General features: G+C 33.5%; 2 protein-coding genes across 5 annotated transcripts; one reads left to right on the forward strand and one right to left on the reverse strand.

The window, feature by feature from the left end:
- Positions 1-76: 76 nt before the first annotated feature.
- Pex19 (peroxisomal biogenesis factor 19) lies at positions 77-3,768 on the forward strand. 3 transcript variants are annotated; one of them, XM_077422941.1, is made up of 6 exons: positions 77-437; positions 563-649; positions 1,064-1,246; positions 1,313-1,458; positions 2,684-2,914; positions 2,981-3,768. In XM_077422941.1, the coding sequence occupies exons 2-6, from the start codon at positions 583-585 to the stop codon at positions 3,203-3,205; spliced, it is 852 nt and encodes a 283-aa protein (XP_077279067.1). In that variant the 5' UTR covers positions 77-437; positions 563-582; the 3' UTR covers positions 3,206-3,768. The 3 variants fall into 3 exon arrangements, with proteins under 3 accessions (XP_077279067.1, XP_077279065.1, XP_077279064.1); XM_077422939.1 differs by having other exon boundaries at positions 78-437; positions 511-649; XM_077422938.1 differs by having other exon boundaries at positions 79-649.
- On the reverse strand, positions 3,255-15,184 carry Nfrkb (nuclear factor related to kappaB binding protein). Of its 2 annotated transcripts, none has more exons than XM_077422937.1 (15): positions 14,823-15,184; positions 13,583-13,831; positions 11,544-11,776; positions 11,170-11,435; positions 10,696-11,048; positions 10,279-10,616; positions 9,944-10,192; positions 9,628-9,858; positions 9,324-9,545; positions 8,716-9,098; positions 7,890-8,207; positions 7,567-7,759; positions 6,663-7,479; positions 6,278-6,586; positions 3,255-5,078 (listed from the first exon to the last, which is right to left on the reverse strand). In XM_077422937.1, the coding sequence occupies exons 1-15, from the start codon at positions 14,826-14,828 to the stop codon at positions 4,623-4,625; spliced, it is 4,623 nt and encodes a 1,540-aa protein (XP_077279063.1). In that variant the 5' UTR covers positions 14,829-15,184; the 3' UTR covers positions 3,255-4,622. The 2 variants fall into 2 exon arrangements, with proteins under 2 accessions (XP_077279063.1, XP_077279062.1); XM_077422936.1 differs by having other exon boundaries at positions 6,278-6,589; positions 14,823-15,182.
- Positions 15,185-21,759: the final 6,575 nt, after the last annotated feature.

Consider the following 21,759-nt stretch of genomic DNA (forward strand, 5'->3'; position numbering starts at 1 on the left):
TTTAGAACTTCTCTATTTTGTAGCCAATCAGTACGATCCGCTGCTGCTTTTCACTGCCCATGAAATTTCACCTTAAACAAATTCCCGACACCGCGGACATACATACACACACAACTACACATACTCGTGTCAGTGCAATTGAAAAAAGACACGCCTCACGGCTCAAATTCGGCAAGTGGTTCGTCCTGGCCGTTTTTGGAGCAGTACTGCTTGAAGGCCAATCACAGAAGAAGAAGAAGAAGAAGAAGAAGAAGAAGAAGAAGAAGAAGAAGAAGTGTTGCTACATGTCGTCGGTATGACAGGAATCATAACCTGATTCCTGTCAACTTTAACGATTAATATCTCGCGTCGCGGGGCAGAGCGACACTTTTTTCTGCCAGATTCTTTCGTTTTATGCAAAAACGAATCGATTAAGCCTAATTTCATCGATATTTGAGGTGCAGTAGCTATTCTAAATAAATACCAAAAATATATACCGTTGCGTTTTTCATCGGACGTTGTCAATGACAGGAACGTTTTCGTGCACATTCACGCAAGAGAATTTTACTTTTTAAATTAATAGGATATTACAATAACGCAAATATGACGGACAATTTCAAACAGACAAAACACGAGACAGAAGATCAAGAATTGAACGATTTATTGGATAGTAAGTATACTATATTTAGAAAATCGGTCTAATCTTACGGAGTTCTATGTCGCATGAGTTTGGTTCTTGTCAATAAAAAAAAGTTATGATTTATTGTTATATAATAAATTGTTTTGTAATTTTAAATAAATCAGATATTTCTGACATTAAAGAAATGTAATATTTACTATTATATTTATTCTGTAAGCTATTGATATCTTAAAAGTTGGTAATACGTTTCAACATATAATTAGTTACATTAGGCACGGTTACACCCTGCATTTAGATCGTGGCCTATACCTATAATTCAACCTAAATTATTTAGGCCGCCTGTTTACAGCAGCTGTAAACAGGCGGTCTAAATAATTTAGGTCAAATTTTGTATATATATATATATTAATTTTTTTTCCAAGTTTTAAATCTTACTGTCTTTAGGTGCTCTACAAGATTTTGACAAAGTATCTATATCAAATGTTGAAAAAGGCAGTGACACAGGTACAGCGGATTTGCAGAAACAAACAGATAAGCATGAAATATTCGAAGATAAATGGACGGAAGATTTTCTCAAACAAACAGCCAATCAGTTTGAAACAAATTTGCAAAATTTATTGCAAAACGGTGAGATAATAAAAGATGTGCAAAGAAAGCGATAAAAATTGTGTATTGCTATAATTATTATTATAGGAGATAGTGAATTGGAGGCTGCTTTGCAAAAGCTTGGACAGACGTCTACCAGTAATATGACAGATGAGAAAGACATGAATGTGGACTTTCAATCGGCTATTTCACAAGTTTTAAAGGATTTAACTGCAAATTCCGAAAATTTACAGGTAATGGTATCTCATCTTTATGGTATACTCTGTGTATCAATGATACTTAAAGGTAAAATTATAACTGACAATAGTTATCTTTGTAGCAATAACATTTGTCTACACTCAAATTTACTTTATGCAATTTAAGGCTCCGGGTTTTTTCCACCATCTTGTGAGATTGTGAGTCAGAGGTGAGAAATGACACCCTATTTTGTCGTGTGTGCCATTCTCAAATAAAGAGACATTTCGATAAAAAAAATTACTACAGATTGTTTCAGAACACTTCTAAAATTGGCCGAAAACTATACTTTTCTCTCGATAAACAAACAGCCATAAAATAAATGTAATACGATGCAGGCGCATGACTAGCTTTTCGAGGAGAAAAAGTTTTCGGCCAATTTTAGAAGTATTGTGAAACGATCTATAGTTTTTTTATTTGAGAACGGCACACACGACAAAATAGGGTGTCATCTCTCGCCTCGAACCCAGAGTCTTAACATATTTTAAAAACTATAGAAGTAATAATAACAAATAGGTTGTAATGCTACTTTCTATTAGTCTTTCTAACAAAATCAAATTGTTAATCTCTTGACTCAATAACGGGAATGTCCGCAAAAAAAGGCTAGGACTGTTCATGACGGAATAATCTGCACATTCAAGAAAAGATACTTTTAACGGAGGAATTAAAACAAGGCCTTTTTTTATATCTTTGTTTTGGGGATCGCTGAATTCAACTTTGAAATCAAAATTGTGAAATTCAAAATGGTGAATCTAATTCTAATATGGTGGATCAAAAATGCAAAAAATTGTTCAATTTGCATAAAAATTTATATTTAAAAATTTTTGAAACCGTGTTGATTCCAAATTCAAAATAAAAATTCAAAAATTCAAAATGGCAAATTCAATATGATGGCAAAAAATTCAAAATATAGTTTAATTGCATAAAAAGTTTTAAAAGAGTTTTTGAATTCAAATTTGTTAATTTTAAATGACAGATTTAATATAACGGCCAAAAAATTTAAAATATCGCTCGGTTTGCATAAAAATGAATAAGAATTTTTATAGATTTTTCCGCTATTTTAAATTTTAAAATTTTAACCTCAGCTTTAGATTTAGCGACTCAAAAACCTCCAGAAAGCACCTTTCTATAATATTATTAACTCTTTTGTCAAAAGCATTTTTGGTAACAAGCATTTTTTTCGCCTAACAGCCAAGAGGTTAAAATAGATGCAATACATTTTAGAGTGAAGCAGATGTGGCGGCTATGCTCGGGCAAACGTCTATTGACGGTGATACTGGTGACATACTACCGTTTATGCAAGGAATGATGGAGCACCTCTTGTCGAAAGAGATTCTTTATCCATCATTGAAAGAACTGTCGGATAAATATCCAGCATGGCTAGAAGAGCACAAAGCAACTCTGAATCCTTCCGATTTGCAGAGGTATACGAAACAATCAGAATTGATGCAAAAGGTATGTTTATAATGGACCAAATCCAAGCTGAAGCTTTACAATTAATGTATTTATATTTTGTGTAAGGTATGTACTGAATTAGAAAAGGAAAAGGAAGACGATGTGGAAGATATCAAGCAACGTCGATTTCAATGTGTGTTGAAACTTATGACGGAAATGCAAAATTATGGTCAAGCGCCTGATGATCTCGTCGGCGAGCAGTGCTCGTTTTTTCAGTTCGATTCCGAGGGCAATCCCACACTTCCATTTCCACCTGGAGTAGATTTGCAGCAGGATTGCTGTATTATGTGAATACATATGAATATGCAGCTATCTGAATGTTTCTGAGATATTATATCTATTTTGCCTATTTTTACCATCTTTATTTCATGAAGAAGTTTCATCGTTCTAGCTTTCTACGATAAATATTACAAATATATGAATATATGTACAAGATATATATTACGAAATCTATCCTTGGCTTACGCAAGGATTCTTTTCGAATTCTAGGCCAACCTTCTCTTGGCAAGGATTATGTGCAATAAATATAATCTTAATACATTTTAATTATCTTCTACAATATATTACATAGTATATTATATAGTAGAAATAATAATTTTAAGATTCATTTGCTAAGGGATGTAATATGAAACATAAAAAATTGTCTACTGTAACACTGATTTTTTTCCGTCAAATTTCGGCGAAAGTTTTAAAAGATAAAATTTCTGGCTAAAACTTTTAGAACTTTATTTTTTCCTGTTTATAGGTTATAAGTAATATTGTCTTCTATTAATACATCCAATTAAATTAGAAATAGTTTATAATTCAATGAAATATATTTTTTGACACACTATAAATTAATATTAGTTAATATTCCTACAATTCAATATATAGAATTACGATCTATTTTGATATGTGACCATCGACCATTTCTTCAATATATATTTTCTTGGATACGGATTAACAAATTTAATGTTGTGTTAGTTTATTTTTTACATTTTACAATACATTTCTAGATATGTGATAAAATAGGTTTAATCATATATATATATATATATATATATATATATATATATCATGCAGAGGTTTATATATAAATCAATTATTTGATTAATTTTTTCTACTTGGTGGTTTTCAAAAATCCGGCTTATATTATTCATTAGCCTATGAGATAATTACTTTAAGAAGTATTTTCGAGCTCGTTATATGTCACGTCAATCGAGTATCTGGAAAAATTATTTATTCAAACGTGAACGATGCGTTTGCATGGATACTGTTGCTATCCAGGTTACAGTCCAAATTCAATAACATAAGTACGAGGGAATTCAGTTTTATTAACATCAATTTAATTGTAAGTATTAATTTTAACTTGCATGTATTTTCATGATACATTCTTTCAAGTTTATTTAGTCTTATAATCCTATTGTTATTGAATTTAAGTGCAATCAGTATAATCACATAATTGATCTTTCCTTGTATAAAACTCGCTTTCTTGAAACATATTTGTATATACGTGTATAAATACAAATTTACACATACACATTTGTATACGTCATGTAAGCACACATACGTATAAATCAAGAGAATCAAAGTCATCTTGTATACATACGTATAATGAGAAATCACTTTAAAGGTTTTAATTAATAATATGCGTAACATATGAACAGAGAGTCAAAGAAATGGTGCTAAGTAAATTAAATATAAACATATGTAAACAATATCAATTCTGTCAAGGCGTGCCGTACGAGGTATTTCTCGGTGATTGCGTTTGAAGAGTCTGCTGTTGATTCGATGTAGCCTGCGTAGAAGCCATCGTTGTAGGAGCAATAACTCGAGCGTACACGGCACCACTTGCGGTTTTTAATCCGGTTGGCGTGGGAATTACTTTAAGCCCGTGTAATGTTTTGATGTTGAGTAGCTGACTCGGCAAGATAATCGGTTGCTGCGTTTGTTGCTGCTGCTGCTGCTGAGAGGCTGGCTGCTTGCCTAATACTACGTTTCCGCCACTGGTGCTCACTGCAACTCCAACGTTTTTGTTACTGCTCGCTAACACAATAGGTTTTCCCGCGAGCTGAGCGGTAACCATCCGGACAGTCTGAGCCTGTTGCGGCTGAGATTGCTGGTGTTGCGTGCTGACTGCTATTATCTTTGATTGACTAGAAGATGCTTGCGCTTGCGGCACTACCTACAAATATTCATGTAACATTGTTAAAAGAAAGAAAAGTTTATTATACTCATTACTTATTCTAATTTAATCAACAAAGATATTATAATTCCTATTCTTGATAATAAAACTTTTGATATTCTAATAGTAATAAATTTCCAAATTGCTTCTTTACGTAAATATTTTTTTATACATTTTTTGTATTAAAAAAATTGATAGGGATTTGTTCAAAGATTAAAAGTGTAGTTAGAATTTCAAGATACTTACTTTTTATGTATGTCTATTTATATTTAAATCTAATAATGCGTTTTGCTCTTTTACGAGTATTTATATTATTATTGGTAAATATTTTCTTTTACACAGACTTTACGTTTACACGGTCCGATTTACGCCGAAGTTATAACATCGATATTATAACTACTGACGTTAAATGCCGTGTAAACGCTTTTTTTCGACGAAGTTATTACGATGTAGTAACGTCAGAACATCGATGTTACAACTTCAGCATAAATCGGGCCGTATAAACCTAGTCTTAGCTTAGTCAGCCCCAAATGACTTTTGACCTACCTTGATGTTGACCTTGACCTTCAAGGAGTTCAAGGTCATTGACCTTTCCCGTCGCTCGTTGTTCATTAAAAAGTTATTAACAAAACATTGAAACTATTAAAATATATTATATATCCATGAATTATCATATTAGCTACTATGTGTGTATAGACAATACACATGTAGTCGGGGGACGAGCTACCCCTCACAGGCAAGGGTGGTTGGGGGTGGACCTCGACTCGTTTTGGATGGAAAGTTGACAATCCAACTTTTCATTCGAAGCGAGGTCCATCCTACCCTACCTCACCCTTGCTTCAGGGCGAAACGAAGTTATTGTACGGTTCGAGTTTTCGACTTTTCACACGAAACGAGGTCTGCCTCCACTCACTCCTGCCTACATATGTACTATACAAGTATACAAATATATCAACAAATTATACACGGTGTCAAAAAACTATGTCATAGTTTCCAAACTTCTTTTATTAATAAAACTTTTTAATAAACGAGCGACGAAGAAAGGTCAACGACCTTGAACTCCTTGAAGGTCAAGGTAAATATCAAAATGGGTCAAGTCATTTGGGGCTGACTGTGTAAAGGAAAATATTTACCATCAAAAAGTTTCAGTCTAGTCAATAAATATGTAATCAAATCTACTATATGTAAAGTGCGCTTACTTGGTATTGAGCCTGTATGATCTGCTTGCCTTGCCTATTAAGCTGATTAGCATGGCCAGTAGCAGTAGCCAATTTCAATCCTTTCTGCGCTAGCAAACTTTCGACAGAAATAATCTGTCCCCCGCTGCTGTTCGTTAAAACTTTCGCAAGTATCTTTTGTTGCTGTTGCTGCTGTTGATGATGAGGCGATTGTTGTATCTGCACGGCAATCGGTTTTCCTCCGATTTGTGCAATTATGCGTTGCATTCCCGGAGTTTGTTGTAGAGGCTGTTGTTGATTAGCCGTAACTCGTTGTTGTTGGAGTTGTTGCTGCTGAGATTAAAATAAAATTTAAATAGAAGCAAATAATAAACGTAATAAAAACAAAGTTTGCTTGCAGAGATACCTTCAGTTGCTGCTGTTGTTGTTGTTGTTGTTGCTGCTGCTGCTGCTGCTGTTGTAATTGTTGCTGTTGCGATTGATTATTCGACGGTGAGGATTGTTTGATAAATATAGTTTGACCCTGAAGACCGTGGCTTGTGAGCAACGATTTAATTTGACTCGAGCTAACTAATTTAATCTGTGATGCTAAGAGAGTTTTGCCTGGTAACACATGTTGCTGTTGTTGCTGCTGCGATTGTTGTTGCTTCATATTAGTAGTTTGTAAAATACTTTTCCCTGCTTGATTTGTTACTATAGCTGACTGCTGCGGTGGCTGATTTTGCGCTTTTGTAGACGGTAATATCGTCGTTAAATTTGTTGTAGCTCCGTTTACCACGTTTGAATTATTACTAGTTGAAACAGATTGTTGTGCAGATTGCAATACAGAATGTCCAGACAGACGAATGGTTTGCAGGCCAGCAGACGTCGATACTTGAATTTGGTGATGTGGAAAATTGTGTTGATTTGATTGCAATAGACTTTGAGCAGCGTTTGTCTTGAGTACAGCGATTGGTTTTCCTCCTACAGTAGATGCCTTTTTCACCATTATGGGAGCGAGTGGCGATTTCGTATCTATTGCAATGTTATCTCGTTCTGTGCTCACTACATTTGTAATCGTAGCCGAAGAAGTCACGATCGATGCAACAGAAACGGGAGTTTCAACGGTAGCAATTGCTGATGTTATTGTGTTAACTCCCATTTCTACATTAGCATTAACGGAATGTTCAGTGGGGATAGAATGGTCAGTGACAATTTTTTCTTCAATTTTACGCTGCTCTATTCTGTGAGAAATATAATAAATATAGAATAATATTATAAATATTTTTCTCAAATATATTGTAGTTTTCAAATAAATACAAGATGCTTACTTAGGAATAACAGGTTGCATAGGTATAGTTGTCATTCGCCTTTCTTTCTTGAGAATAACTTCTTTGGTATTCGAAGATTGTTCTTTATTTACATTAGCTGATTTGAGAATTGGTTGCACCACTTTATTTCGCGACGTATTACCAACGCTTTTTTTATTTTTCGCAATACCTTGTAATTGTTGGTGAACCATTTCTACAAAAGATAAAAAAAATATCTTGACATAATCACATGAGAAAATTATAATTGAAAAACTTCAGAAACATTCGAGTTACATTAAATAATATATAAAATAACAGAGATAAATAAATAGATGATAACGAACCAAATTCAGATTCAGATCGTCCTCGATGAAGATAAAGCCACTCCTTTCGACGAGGATAATATCTAACACAGGGATCTGTCTCGTAATGTAATCTATCCAGCGCTCCTGATACTACAGAATGAAGATATCCTTCCTTCTCGTCATTGTCTTGCTCTATGATGTATTGTGAATCTTTCAATAACTGACAAATATCAGCACGAGTTCCTTCACCATTAGGAAGTCGGGCAGTAGCATCTCTAACTAACGCTAAAATTGTTACGAAGTTTGGACGATCCGGTACCAACAACGAATGTCCTCGGGCTTTGGCTTGTCCTGAAGCTTAATATAAATAATATGATTAATCTCACATATCAGGATAATAATAAACTAATGATTAAAAACATTTTTTTAAATATGAAATGTAATAGGTTTCCTATAAAAAAAGATTAAATACTGGTTTATTTACAATAATGTGTCCACTATAAAAGATGTAAAATATATTTGTTTTATGAATGGTTTATAACACAAAATAATTTAAATATAAATCAAAATGTTTCGGTTAATTTAATTGCATATAAATTTCTTATATACCTGTATCGTATCATTACATTATATTGTATATGACTGTATTGTATTTTATTGTAATATATTGCATTGTATAATATTGTATTGTATATTTTACTGCATTGTATTGTACTTTTGTACACAATCCGTATACGGCTTACGATTGCTTGTCTGTACTCGTATCACGTGTATGTGTGTGCTAATATTTGTTATAACATAATTTATAGTAAGAGAAACTCAAAATTCAGTATTCTTTACATTACAAAGCACAAGTCAAACATACCAACATTATGCTGATAAATTCCTTTGACGGGGCCGACTACGGACGCGTAACCGTGCATGCGATAAGTAAACGCTTTATGAGGCGCAGCGTAACGCATACGCTCTTGTCTTCGGAATTCTTCGCGTTCTTCTACTGTAGACGGACGGACCTTCCATTCTGTGGGAAATAGTGGTCGAGGTGGTTCCCAGTCTGTTCCAGTGGCACTAGCGTCCACATTAGTAGATTCTAGTGCTGGACTTCCGCTTCTGCCACTTTGCAAAATTCCGCTTGTAACGATCGAATTATTAGTCGTGCTGTTATTACTCGAGGAGATTTGAGACTGCTGCGATTTTGTAGCTGTTACAGCACTAGTTGTCGGAGTGTACGGTGACGTCAATACGTCTCTATAAAAGCATTACTTGTTAAATAAATTCTATAATAAAGCTGTTTAACTCATGAGACTTGTCGCAAAAAAATAATGAGCAAGAGAATTTAGAGACACCCAAATGAGCAAACAAGTGTACGACTTAATTGAACAAGCAGTATTTGCCGTTAATGCCGTTATAATATAATAATCTATAACATAACAATTAAAAATTAAAGGATCAGTGTTTGCCGCCGATTCTTACTTGTACATGAGGAATTTTGTACACAAGTCCTGTAATCGGGTATCGGAGTCTCTTCCAGCGCCGATCCACGCATATACACCTCGACCCTTATTTTCCAAATAGGGCACAAGTTCCTGATCTCGTTCCTGTCGCTGATCCAAATCTTGAGAATACATCAATTCGCCTGCGAGAAATCCCAGAGCTAACGGTACTAAAGTAGGCCACGAAGGTACCAGAGAATACCTGTGACATCATTCATACAATTCGTCAAGAAACGTTACCTACAATCGCGCGCATTGCGGCATAGAAAATTATTTGATATTACCAGTCGTTCAAAGGCGAAATAGGATTGCCTTGCCATTGCATTATTGCTTCCTTCATTTCTGCTGCGCTCATTCGGTACTCTCCCTTTGAAGTAAAAGCGTCCCGTAATAGAGAGAAGAAGCATGTGTGGGTCTCTTGCATTAATTCCGCCCCGTTGTTAACATCTATACCTTCATTGGTTGGCATAGTCATTTTCGTCTCAGGTATCGATATAACTCTCTCATCTTCGCACCTGTAACGTCAATTCGCTCCGATTTAAGTTTTTTCTCATTATTGACTTAATTACATTATTGTCTTATACACAATAGGAAACTCACTTAACATCGTCGAGTATATCAATCCCATCGTCGAGTTGGATCGGTAATTGCATCATGTCAATACTGTCTAAATCAAGCTCTTTCTTAGATTCATTTTCCTCTTCTTCTTCGGTTTCAGCCAGCACATCCTCGTTCACGCCCAAACTTAATTCGGTCTTAACTTTGTCATATTCCATGTCTTCGACTTCCTTTTTTATCTCTGGTATATTGGCCACTGCTGGTTTGCTACTCTTTTGAGTTATTGGGCTGCTGCAAATGAGAAACACGATTGGAACATATATCAAGCGTTATAATCGTATGATATTTATCTAATGTGTACAGTTAATCGTAATTACATTTTCTTTTTAGTTACTTGATGTGCTTCGTATGCCTCAACGGGTTCCGACTTGATAGGCGTTGTTATTCTATTATAATCTACATCCACGACATTAGATTGTCTGTTGTCGTCCGTCGTATGGGAGTAATCGCTGTTGTCACTTTCATGTTTCACAAAATTGGAGTTTGCCAGTTTCGGCGCGGGCGGACACAACGAGTTTTGTTCAAATTTGATTTTCTTTTTAGAAGACGTGATCTTCATAGAGTTGCCAATTGTAAGTTTCTGTTTTTGACCAATTTGCGATCTTTGTGTGAGATCGGCGAGCGCAATTCCTTGAGTGTTCAGCTCCGGATGAAGCTATATATGTATATATAGAATTTAGTTGGTTATTACTTAAATAAGTAATTACGACAAAACGATGAGATACTATACGTACATCACGACGGGCACGTCGTTTTTTATGTGCGATTAACATAGCACGATAGGTCTCCTCCGTTTGTTCGCGTACAAACAACGATCTATTAGAAGCGTACTCCATTCGCTGCAAGGTAGAAAATACAGGTCTAATTGTATCGTCCTCATGATTGAGTTGTAGGCCTTTAACCGACAATCCTTGAAAACTCATGGTAAAACGCCGTTTTTTCTTCTGCTTAGCGCCAGTCGTTTGATAATAAGGATAATTCTCTTCATTTTCGGACGTCGTATCGGCGGACAGTCTTGTGCTAGTCCTGAGTTCCGCCCGAACTGCGTTTAGCTCCTCCAAATAACGCAACTGAGTCTTTTCTTCAACTATTATTTATTCTCATGTTAGTATTGTCTTCCCGTTTTATTATATACTTCTCTGCCAAATGGCTGAAGTAGAGGAGAATATAAACAGCCGAAAGATATCGAATACAAATCAGACACTCACCCATTATTGGTTTTGATTTGCGCCAATGAAGTTTAGACATCGTTCGGTTTACTGGTTGATTGAAACCTTGCCTATACGCATTTGATAATAAACTTTCCCGTGATTTTAGTAGCTGATTCGCCAATTCGTATGATCGTTTCCGCTTCTCGAACAACAATCTTCTTTTCTGCGCTTTGCGAACCAAACCGCGTATTCTTTTGATATCAGGACGATAGTGACCGGAGGAAAGATGATTATGAAACGTGTCCAAAGGCATTACACCAAATCTGCAATACATTTTATTCCGAATGTTCCAATTAAATCGACTTCGGAACACGATCTATATTATTCTCATTTTGCAAAAAAAAAAAAAAAAAAAGATTAATAATTACTACCTGTTGTTTTCTCTATTAAACAACATTTGCAACGATTTCTCCATTTGTGCCTCTATATTGGAGTCTTTTGGAAAAGTAGGCAAAAGATTGTATAACGTTTCTCGTTGACTTTCGGTAAGCCATTCGTTCCAGAAACGTGGATAATCTAGCATCTCTTTAAAGATACTGAAGTGTTCACAAAGATCCTGGGGTAATTTTACTTTAATATTGGCAGCGACGCAGGTTTCCCATCTCTAAAAATCAATTTATTGTTAAATCGATTACTATTATCATTATAAATCGTTATTAATTTAATATTTATCTATTAATTTTTTTGTTACTAAAAATTATAATAATAAATTGTAGTAATAGTTATACGATAAAGACAGACTTTGTCTGCTTGTAGAGGGGGGGGGGGTTGATACAAGTAATTTGAATATAGGAATACATGTCTGCTGGAGCCTAGTTTCCGTGCTACACAGGGCTGCGGTCAGAATGTCAACCTAGGCAACTCTAAGCTATAGTTTACGTCACGTATACTACAGAGTTACTTAGGTGTGCCTAAGCGTAATTCTTGAACGCATCCCAGCAGTAAAGTTGCCTAAGCTTCCTGTGTAGGTAGGTAAAGTGCCTTTTCGATAAAAGATAGTGAACAATTTTATTTGCAAAAGCTGCTCCGAATTAAAAATCAGGCCCGCATACCAAATTTTGAATCAATCCTGACTTAATCATACCTGAATCATACCTGACTTAATGTAAAAAAGTAAAAACATCAAAGTAGGCCAATTGATTTAAAATTTGGTATACAAGCTCGATTTTTATTTGGAAACAACTTTCTCAAATAAATTTTTTCGTTATTTTTTCATTATATCCTACATAGGAATTTGAGGCAACTTCTTGAGGAAATGAGGAGAAATGAGGATATACATACATTCCTATTATATTCAAATTACTTATATCAACTTTCCCTACAAGCACACAAAGTCTGTCTGTATCTTTTTGTTACATCCTGTATAAACTAATTTTTAGGCGTCTAAATGTATAAAAAAAAGAGATTAAACTTATCCTTGTGTGGATCAAAATAGGTAATACATCCTGTGTAAATGTTAAGTAAAAATTTCCTAATTTTTCATTTTATTAAATTCTACTGTTTATATGTTTTCAATATTCTTTCCGATTTTATCTAGCATAAAAGCTAAATAACACACTAAAACTATATAGCTATATAAGTATATAAGCAAAACTATACACTGTTTGACTAAACAAATTTGTTGCTGTAATTATAAATTGTTAATAAAAATAATAAAATTAAACATTAACTTCAAATAGACAGTAAACAATAAAATATAAACAAAAATAATACTTTACATTTTATTTTTTTGAAAATCTTCCATCATTATTATTCGAATTATTGATATATTCCAATATATTGATGTTGAATTTTTTACTTGTATAATCGTAATTTGAAATAAATAAACAAAAACAGGAAATTATTGCAAGGAACGACACTATGATGTCAAATAACACCAAAATTTTCGAAAAGTTTCCATGAAATCACGTTTTCTGACCTTTATATTGGAAAACACTGAATTTTTTTTATAATTCATTTAACCTCCTTAAAAATAAACTATAATTTGTTCGGTTTTTTAAATTTTCGATTTTCCAGTAAATTATGATCAAAAGTTGCTAGCAATCAATTGTAAAAAATTGACTTTATTCAAATCAATTAAAATTCAGGAAATAATTAATTTAGGAAAAAAATCAAAGCAAACGGTAAATTCAGATAAAAAAAAGATTAAAAAAGAAAAATGATAAAAATATATTGACTCAGTGATAAGAGAAAGGAATATAAAAATAAGTAACTTTGTTTCATGATTTCTCTAACTGCACCTTTCCCTTTAAGCATAAATAGGCACTTTTCATTTAGTGGCGCAAGTAGACACAAAGGTTGTTCCATTTTTCTTAACATTCAGCAAGTAAGAACAAAGAACGACAGATGAGTAGATTTGTGTCGCTAAATGAGAAGCCAACCCAACAATGAAATAAGATATAAATCTTACCAAAGCATCGGGGTTCTCAATGTTTACCATATATTCCGCATTTTCATTTTCATCTTCGTCCTCCTCCGCAGAACTATGGCTTTCACTGCTGCTTGTGGCATGATCTTCCGCACTATCTTGCTCACTGTCTGTTGTTGTACTACTGCCACTCATACTACTGCTACTACTATCAGTTCTAGAATCATGCGTTGAAGCTTCTTCTTCATCTTCCTCGGCTCCACTATCACCACCGGCCGAGCATTCATCTATCTGTATCCAACAAGCAAAATATTAACAATATGCCAACTGTTTATCAACACATTTGAACAGAACATTATGACAGACTGATATTAACTGCATCTATATTAATTAATGCTTAAGTTGTATTAAATTTAAGTGTCCCACCAGAGTTTGTCAATATAAATATGATAACAGTGATAACAGAAACCAAGCTAAATCTGTCATTTCGTAAACATTTAAATAGAACGTATTATTCAAATAATTATAAAGTAATAGATTCTACAAGGTTTCTACAGTCAATCTGCCATCATACCCTGTTAGATCTCTGGCATTCTATCGATAAAATTAATATCGGATATTCAGTAAAATCTGTTTTTCTTTTTAACAGATTTGTCTATCTAGATAAATATATTTCTTAGAGCCGGTTGTTCCAACCTATTGATAAGTTAACTAATAGTCAAATATGTCTATCTTTGTCTAATATAAAGGATAAACAAAGACAATATGATTTAACTATTAGGTATTACCAACAAATTGAAACAACCAGCCCTTATGGTATTGCTATATAGTGATGATTTATACAGATACGTAATACAGCAAAAAGATAAACCCTCTCGAAGCAAAGTAACTTTTAAACAATATATGTGATTTATAATTCTTTATTTATATACAAAATTTTGCTCTATTATATTATTATATTGTAAATATACATATTAACTAGTATAGTAATTTAACTAGTAGTATATTGATTAGTATAGGTATTAACTATACTAGTTAATATCAACTGACCATAATAATTAGATATTAGCTATTAGATATTAGAAGTTAATAGGTATTAGCTAGTACAAAATAAACCATTAAAAATTATAGCAATCGCGATCATAAATGGTATCAAAATCAGAGATGAGTGCAATTATATTAAAAATATATATAAAAATTTAAATTTGGATAGAACCACATAATACGTTATGTCAAATATATGTCATATTAATTTCGTAGCAGTAGAATGATAGAAACCAACCTCCATTTCCCCAGTTTTCGATCTCGTGCACTTTTTCAGCGATTTGCGCTGTGTCTATCGGGAAATAAATGTGTGTTTGTGTGCCTTTGTGTGGTGACTTCCCACCCAATTACAACATTAACTTAACACACGGAGAAAAAGATGCGAAAAGATCTTTCAGATATTTCTCAACGTACATAGAAGCATAGTGGTTCCACCATGCATAGAAGATAGAAGTACTTGTACATGTATATAGCACAAATAATGGTTATAAAATAACGTCGCTATCGACTATTCGTCTCCGAACAATTATAAAGCCCCTTGCACTATGCCAGGTGCCAGGCAACAGACAATAGGAACAGGGAATAGAAATCAGAAATCATGTATAAATGCAGAATAAACAGTGACACAGGCAATAGACACAGAGTTTCCGTCACGTTGGGAATTCTGACCTCTATGAAGTTGGCCGGACAACTTCAACGTATCGAATTTTCATTAATTGGAATCGATTGGTGGTCGTTTGGTGGTCTTTGGTAGTCTCTAGTCCGATCGTTTGGTGGTTAGTCGTTTTCCTGTAAAATAAAAATAAAATTTCCGGTGTGAAGTTAGCCGGACAATTTTTATTTTTCAACCAATTTAACTTTTTTATAGCTCATTCGACGCGAAATCGTTTGGTGGTCACGAATATCATCATAAAAACGTTTGGTGGTCAACCGTTTTCCCAGAAAATAGAAAAAACCGTATGCGCATAATGCCGGACATATCACCTCTGTGCCACTAGTCGGAACAATTGTATTTATCACCCAAATTGACTTTGATAGGGCTCAATCGACGCGGAATCGTTTGGTGGTCACGAATATTGTAATTAAAACGTTTGGTGGTCAATGGTTTTCCTAAGAAATAAAAAAAACCGTACTCTCACGCCATTGGTCGCATGACTCCGTGACGTTGCTCGGTAATTTGATGAATAAACATTATTTATTAATCAAATTGACTTTTATATGGCTCAATCGACGCGGAATCGTTTAGTGGTCACGAATATTGTAATTAAAACGTTTGGTGGTCAATCGTTTTTCTAAGAAATAAAAAAAACCGTACTCTCACGCCATTGGTCGCATGACTCCGTGACGTTGGCTCGGTAATTTGATGAATAAACATTATTTATTAATCAAATTGACTTTTATACGGCTCAATCGACGCGGAATCGTTTGGTGGTCACGAATATTGTCATTAAAACGTTTGGTGGTCAATCGTTTTCCTAAGAAATAGAAAAAACCGTACTCTCACGCCATTGGTCGTACGACTCCGTGACGTTAGCTCGATAATTTGATGGCTAAAGATTATTTATCAATCAAATTGACTTTCATACAACTCATTCGACGCGGAATCGTTTGGTGGTTACGAATATAGTCATTAAAACGTATGGTGGTCAATCATTTTCCTAAAAAATAGAAAATACCGTGCGCTCACGCCATTGGTCGTATGACTAATAGCACAGAGTCATACGACCAATGGCGTGAGAGTACGGTTTTATCTATTTCTTAGGAAAACGATTGACCACCAAACGTTTTAATGACGATATTCGTGACCACCAAACGATTCCGCGTCGATTGAGCCGTATGAAAGTCAATTAGATTGATAAATAATGTTTATCCATCAAATTACCGAGCCAACGTCACGGAGTCATGCGACCAATGGCGTGAGAGAACGGTTTTTTCTATTTCTTAGAAAAACCATTGACCACCAAACGTTTTAATGACGATATTCGTGACCACCAAACGATTCCGCGTCGATTGAGCCGTATGAAAGTCAATTAGATTGATAAATAATGTTTATCCATCAAATTACTGAGTAACGTCACGGAGTCATGCGACCAATAGCTTGAGAATACGGTTTTATTTATTTCTTAGAAAAATGATTGACCACCAAACGTTTTAATGACGATATTCGTGACCACCAAACGATTCCGCGTCGATTGAGCCGTATGAAAGTCAATTTGATTGATAAATAATGTTTATCTATCAAATTACCGAGCCAACGTCACGGAGTCATGCGACCAATGGCGTGAGAGTACGGTTTTATTTATTTCTTAGGAAAACGATTGACCACCAAACGTTTTAATGACGATATTCGTGACCACCAAACGATTCCGCGTCGATTGAGCCGTATAAAAGTCAATTTGATTAATAAATAATATTTATCCATCAAATTACCGAGCTAACGTCACGAAGTCGTGTATGACCAATGGCGTGAGAGTACGGTTTTATCTATTTCTTAGGAAAACGATTGACCACCAAACGTTTTAATGACGATATTCGTGATCCGTGACCACCAAACGATTCCGCGTCGATTGAGCCGTATGAAAGTCAATTAGATTGATAAATAATGTTTATCCATCAAATTACCGAGCCAACGTCACAAAGTCATGCGACCAATAGCGTGAGAGTACGGTTTTTTCTATTTCTTAGGAAAACCATTGACCACCAAACGTTTAATGACGATATTCGTGACCACCAAACGATTCCGCGTCGATTGAGCCGTATGAAAGTCAATTAGATTGATAAATAATGTTTATCCATCAAATTACCGAGTCAACGTCACGGAGTCATGCGACCAATAGCGTGGAGAGTACGGTTTTTTCTATTTCTTAGAAAAACCATTGACTACCAAACGTTTTAATGACGATATTCGTGACCACCAAACGATTCCGCGTCGATTGAGCCTATGAAAATCAATTATATTGAAAAATAATGTTTATCCATCAAATACCGAGTAACGTCACGGAGTCATGCGACCAATAGCGTGAGAGTACGGTTTTTTCTATTTCTTAGGAAAACCATTGACCGCACCAAACGTTTTAATTACAATATTCGTGACCACCAAACAATTCCGCGTCGATTGAGCCCTATCAAAGTCAATTTGGGTGATAAATACAATTGTTCCGACTAGTGGCACAGAGCAGGTGATATGTCCGGCATTATGCGCATACGGTTTTTTCTATTTTCTGGGAAAACGGTTGACCACCAAACGTTTTTATGATGATATTCGTGACCACCAAACGATTCCGCGTCGAATGAGCTATAAAAAAGTTAAATTGGTTGAAAAATAAAAATTGTCCGGCTAACTTCACACCGGAAATTTCATTTTTGTTTTACAGGAAAACGACTAACCACCAAACGATCGGACTAGACTACCAAAGACCACCAAACGACCACCAATCGATTCCAATTAATGAAAGTTTGATACGTTGAAGTAGTCCGGCCAACTTCATAGAGGTGTATACATATAGGCTGCGTTAAGGAGGCTCTTACCCGGCTGCTCTAATCAATGTAGCAACCGAAAAATTATCATTAATAATTGGTTATAAAATTATCGGAAAATTAAATAAAAAAATAAATAATGATTTTTACATAGTGTAAGAGTAAGTTATATGTTCTATTAGTGTAAATATAAAATTTATACAATAAGTCAGTGACTACGTCAGTGCTAAAGAGCAGAACCTGGGTGTTACAACCGTAAAATTTCAGAGGAAAATTTTTCGGGAACTTTAGTTAGTGTTTGGGCCCAAAAAAGGAGTGCGCATGCGCGAAAAAATTTTCAACATTTTTTCTGTTTTTTTTCAACCCAAAAATTTTGAAAAATTATTTTTAAAAAATTTTTAAAAAGCTTTTAAAAAGGGGCGCGAAAAAAAAAGGGAAAAAAAAAATTTTAAAAAAAAAAAAAAAATTTTAAAAATATAAAAAAGTAAAACCGGGGTTTTTAAAGATCCCAAAAAAAAATGATATTTTTTAAAAACTAATATTGAAAAATTTACTAAAAAAAATATAAAAAGTTTTTTTTTATAAATAAAAAAAAAATTAAAAAATATTATAAAAAATATGTAAAAAAAGGAAAAAAAATTTTAAAAATAAAAAGTTTTATAAAACATATAAAATAAGAATAATTTTTTTCGAAATTTTAAAAAAATACACACAAAAAAAAATTTTTTTAAAAAATTTTTTTTAACCCCAAAATTAACTTTTTTGGGAAATTAAAAAAGAAAATTTTAAATTTTTTTATAAATATGTCACTTTTTTCAATATTATTTATTAAATATATTATACTTTTTTGGGTGTGTGGTGTGTTTTTTGTTTTTTTTGTGTTTTTGGAGTAAAAATTTAAATTTTTTTAAAGATAAAATTTTAAATGGGGGTCAATAATATTTTTTTAAAAATTTTTTTTAATTTTTTTATAACATTATGTAGAAAATTTTTACAAAAAAAAGAATTATATTATTGGAAACTTTACTGAAAAAGCTAAGCTTTTTCACAAAAAAAAATTCCCCTTTAAATTTAAAAAATTAAAAACTTTTAATTTTTTTAAAAAATAAAATATGTAAAATTTTTCGCATTGTAAATAAAAAAACCCCAAAAAAATTCTTTAGCTTTGATATGGGGTTTTAAATTTTAAAATTTTAATTTTTTAAATTTTTTTTAATTTTAAATTTTCAAAAAAAGCTTACTATTATTTTTCTATTCCTTTTATATTTTTCTTTGGGTTTTTAGGGGGAAAAGGAAAAAATGTTTTTTTCTGCAGTAAAAAAAAAATTTTTTTTTAAATTTTTTTTATTTACTATCAAAAAATTTTCAAGTATCAAAAAATAGATTTTTCCAAAAAAAAAAAATTTTAAAAAAAAAAAATAAATGAAAACTTTTTATTCCCGGGGGAAACTCAAACATTTTTTTGGTACAGCATCGGGTTTTAAGGCAAAGCTGGGTTTTTTACAAAATTTTTACTGATTTCCTTCAAAATGAAAAAGGCAAAATAAAATTTGCGGGGGGAGATGGGGGGGCCCTTTTTGGTTTTAAAAATTTAATCTTCTGCATGTTTTAACCCCCCTGCCCAAAACCCCCTTTTTTATTCAGAATAATTAATTAAATTACGCAAAAAATGAAATAATTTTTTTTAAACAATTATTTTTAAAAAAATATTGGACCTATTATGTTTTTTTTGGGGAAAAAAAAGGAAAGTTTTTGTTTTTTTTAAATTAAAAAAAATACAGGGTTAACTTTCCCCTTTTTTTAATTCCAATACACAAACATTCACAATCAAAAAACAAAATTTTTTACAATCCCACCCCTTTACAATTTTCAATTTTACAAAATTTTTTTCCGGGGGTTTTATTTTTGTCACTTATAGCTGTCTATAAAAAATTTTTAAAAACCTTTGGCTTTTTTAAAGTGCCTCTAAATCCGGGGTTTTTAAAAAGGAAAAAAAAAATAAGAAGAAAAGAAAAAAGAAATAGTGCCCCTTTTTTTTCCCCCAAAGCGCAATCCGTTTTGGAAAAAAGGAAAAAAAAAGGGGGTTTTTTCACTGTATTTTAAAAATGGTACAACGTTTGTCTGTTGGGGGGGGCTGCACTAAAAAAGGTTAGCCCGGGGTTTTTTAAAAATTTTTAAAAGGGGAAAAAAAGCGATTGAAGGATGGGGAAAAAAAAAAAAAAAGATATAAAAAGAGAAATTTTTTGAAGGGGGGGGAAAAAAAAAGGAAAAAAGCGGAAAAAAAAAAAGGGGGGAAAGGGGCCCCCGGGGAAATTTTAAAAGCCCCCCCAAAACAGCGCAGGAGGGGACATGTGCAAGTGGGGGGGTTTAAAACTTGGGGTATTTTACACTGGAAATCATTCGCCAACCCCCCGGACGTCATATTTAAAAAAAAACAATTTTTTTTATAACTCAAAAATCAACACCAAAGTTTTTTTCTTATCCCAAAAAAGATTATTATTTTTCCCCCAAATTTCCCTTTGGTTTTTTTTTTTCTGGCCCCAAACTTGCCAAAAAAAAACATCAATTTCCCCGGTTTTTAAAATTTTTTTTTTGTGTTACCCCAAAAACCCCGGGGTTTTTTAAAAAAAGCGGGGAAATTTTCCCCAAAAATTTTTTTTTTTTTCAGTTTTTTTGTCAAACCCCCGGGGCCCCAAAAATTTTGGGCCAAAAAGGGCCCCCTTTTTGGGTTTTTTTTAAAACATTATTAATTTTAAAAAGATTTTTTCATATTTTTTATGAGGGGGGGAGCCTCTTAATGGGGGGGGAATATCGAAAAAAAGCCCCCCAAAAATACCCCCTTTTAAAAACGGGGGGCCGTTTTCCGTTCAAACGGCGGGATCCCCAATCCCCCCCGGGGAAAAAAGGAAAATTTTTTTTTATTTTTTTTTCCCCGTTTCCCCGTCCATGTAAGGGGCCCCCCCGAAAAAAAAAACTAAATTTAGTTTGTGAATTTTTCTCTAAATTTGGGTTTAAAAATTTCCCAAACCACTCAGGCCGGTTTAAAATCAAATTTTTATTTAAAAAGGATGCTAAAACTGTGGGGAAAATACATCGTTTTTAACAATATTTTCTTCGTAAAAAAATTTTTACAACTTTATGGTTTTTAAAAAGGGGGGGGGGGTCCTTAGTAAAATAAAAAAAGAATATCTACCCGCGCGTTTGTTTGAATTAGGTGGACCCAAAAAAAAAATTAAACGAAAAAAAAATTAGTGAACGTAATGACGACATTTTTTACTTTTTTTTTAACTTTTTGTTTGGGGGGCTAGCCTATAAAAAATTTCAAACGGTTTTTATGTTCCTTTTGGCTATGAATAAACCGCACCCTATTTTGTAAAAAAAGTTTTTAGAATTTTTTTCAAAACAAATATTGTTTTAAAAAAAAGGGGGGGTATTTTTGATAGTTTTTAAAGGTACATCTTAAGATGTTTGAACCCAATTTCCCCCCCAAAAAAAACCCCGTATTTGCATTTTTGGGCATTATTTTTTCGGTTTTTTTAAAAAAAAAAACCCCCGGGGGGAAATTGGCCCAATCCCAAACCATAGTTGATCACGGCTTTAGCTACGCTTAAATGGTTTTTATAGGGCGCGTCAGCGTCAAGCAGCGAGCAGAACCAAAAAGCAAGGGTTATCACAGTGGCGTAGAAAACCGGGAAAAA

This window comes from Temnothorax americanus, unplaced genomic scaffold (genome assembly GCF_048541705.1).
Source record: "Temnothorax americanus isolate GAGA-0224 unplaced genomic scaffold, ASM4854170v1 Scaffold75, whole genome shotgun sequence".
NCBI classification, from domain to species: Eukaryota; Metazoa; Arthropoda; class Insecta; order Hymenoptera; family Formicidae; genus Temnothorax; species Temnothorax americanus.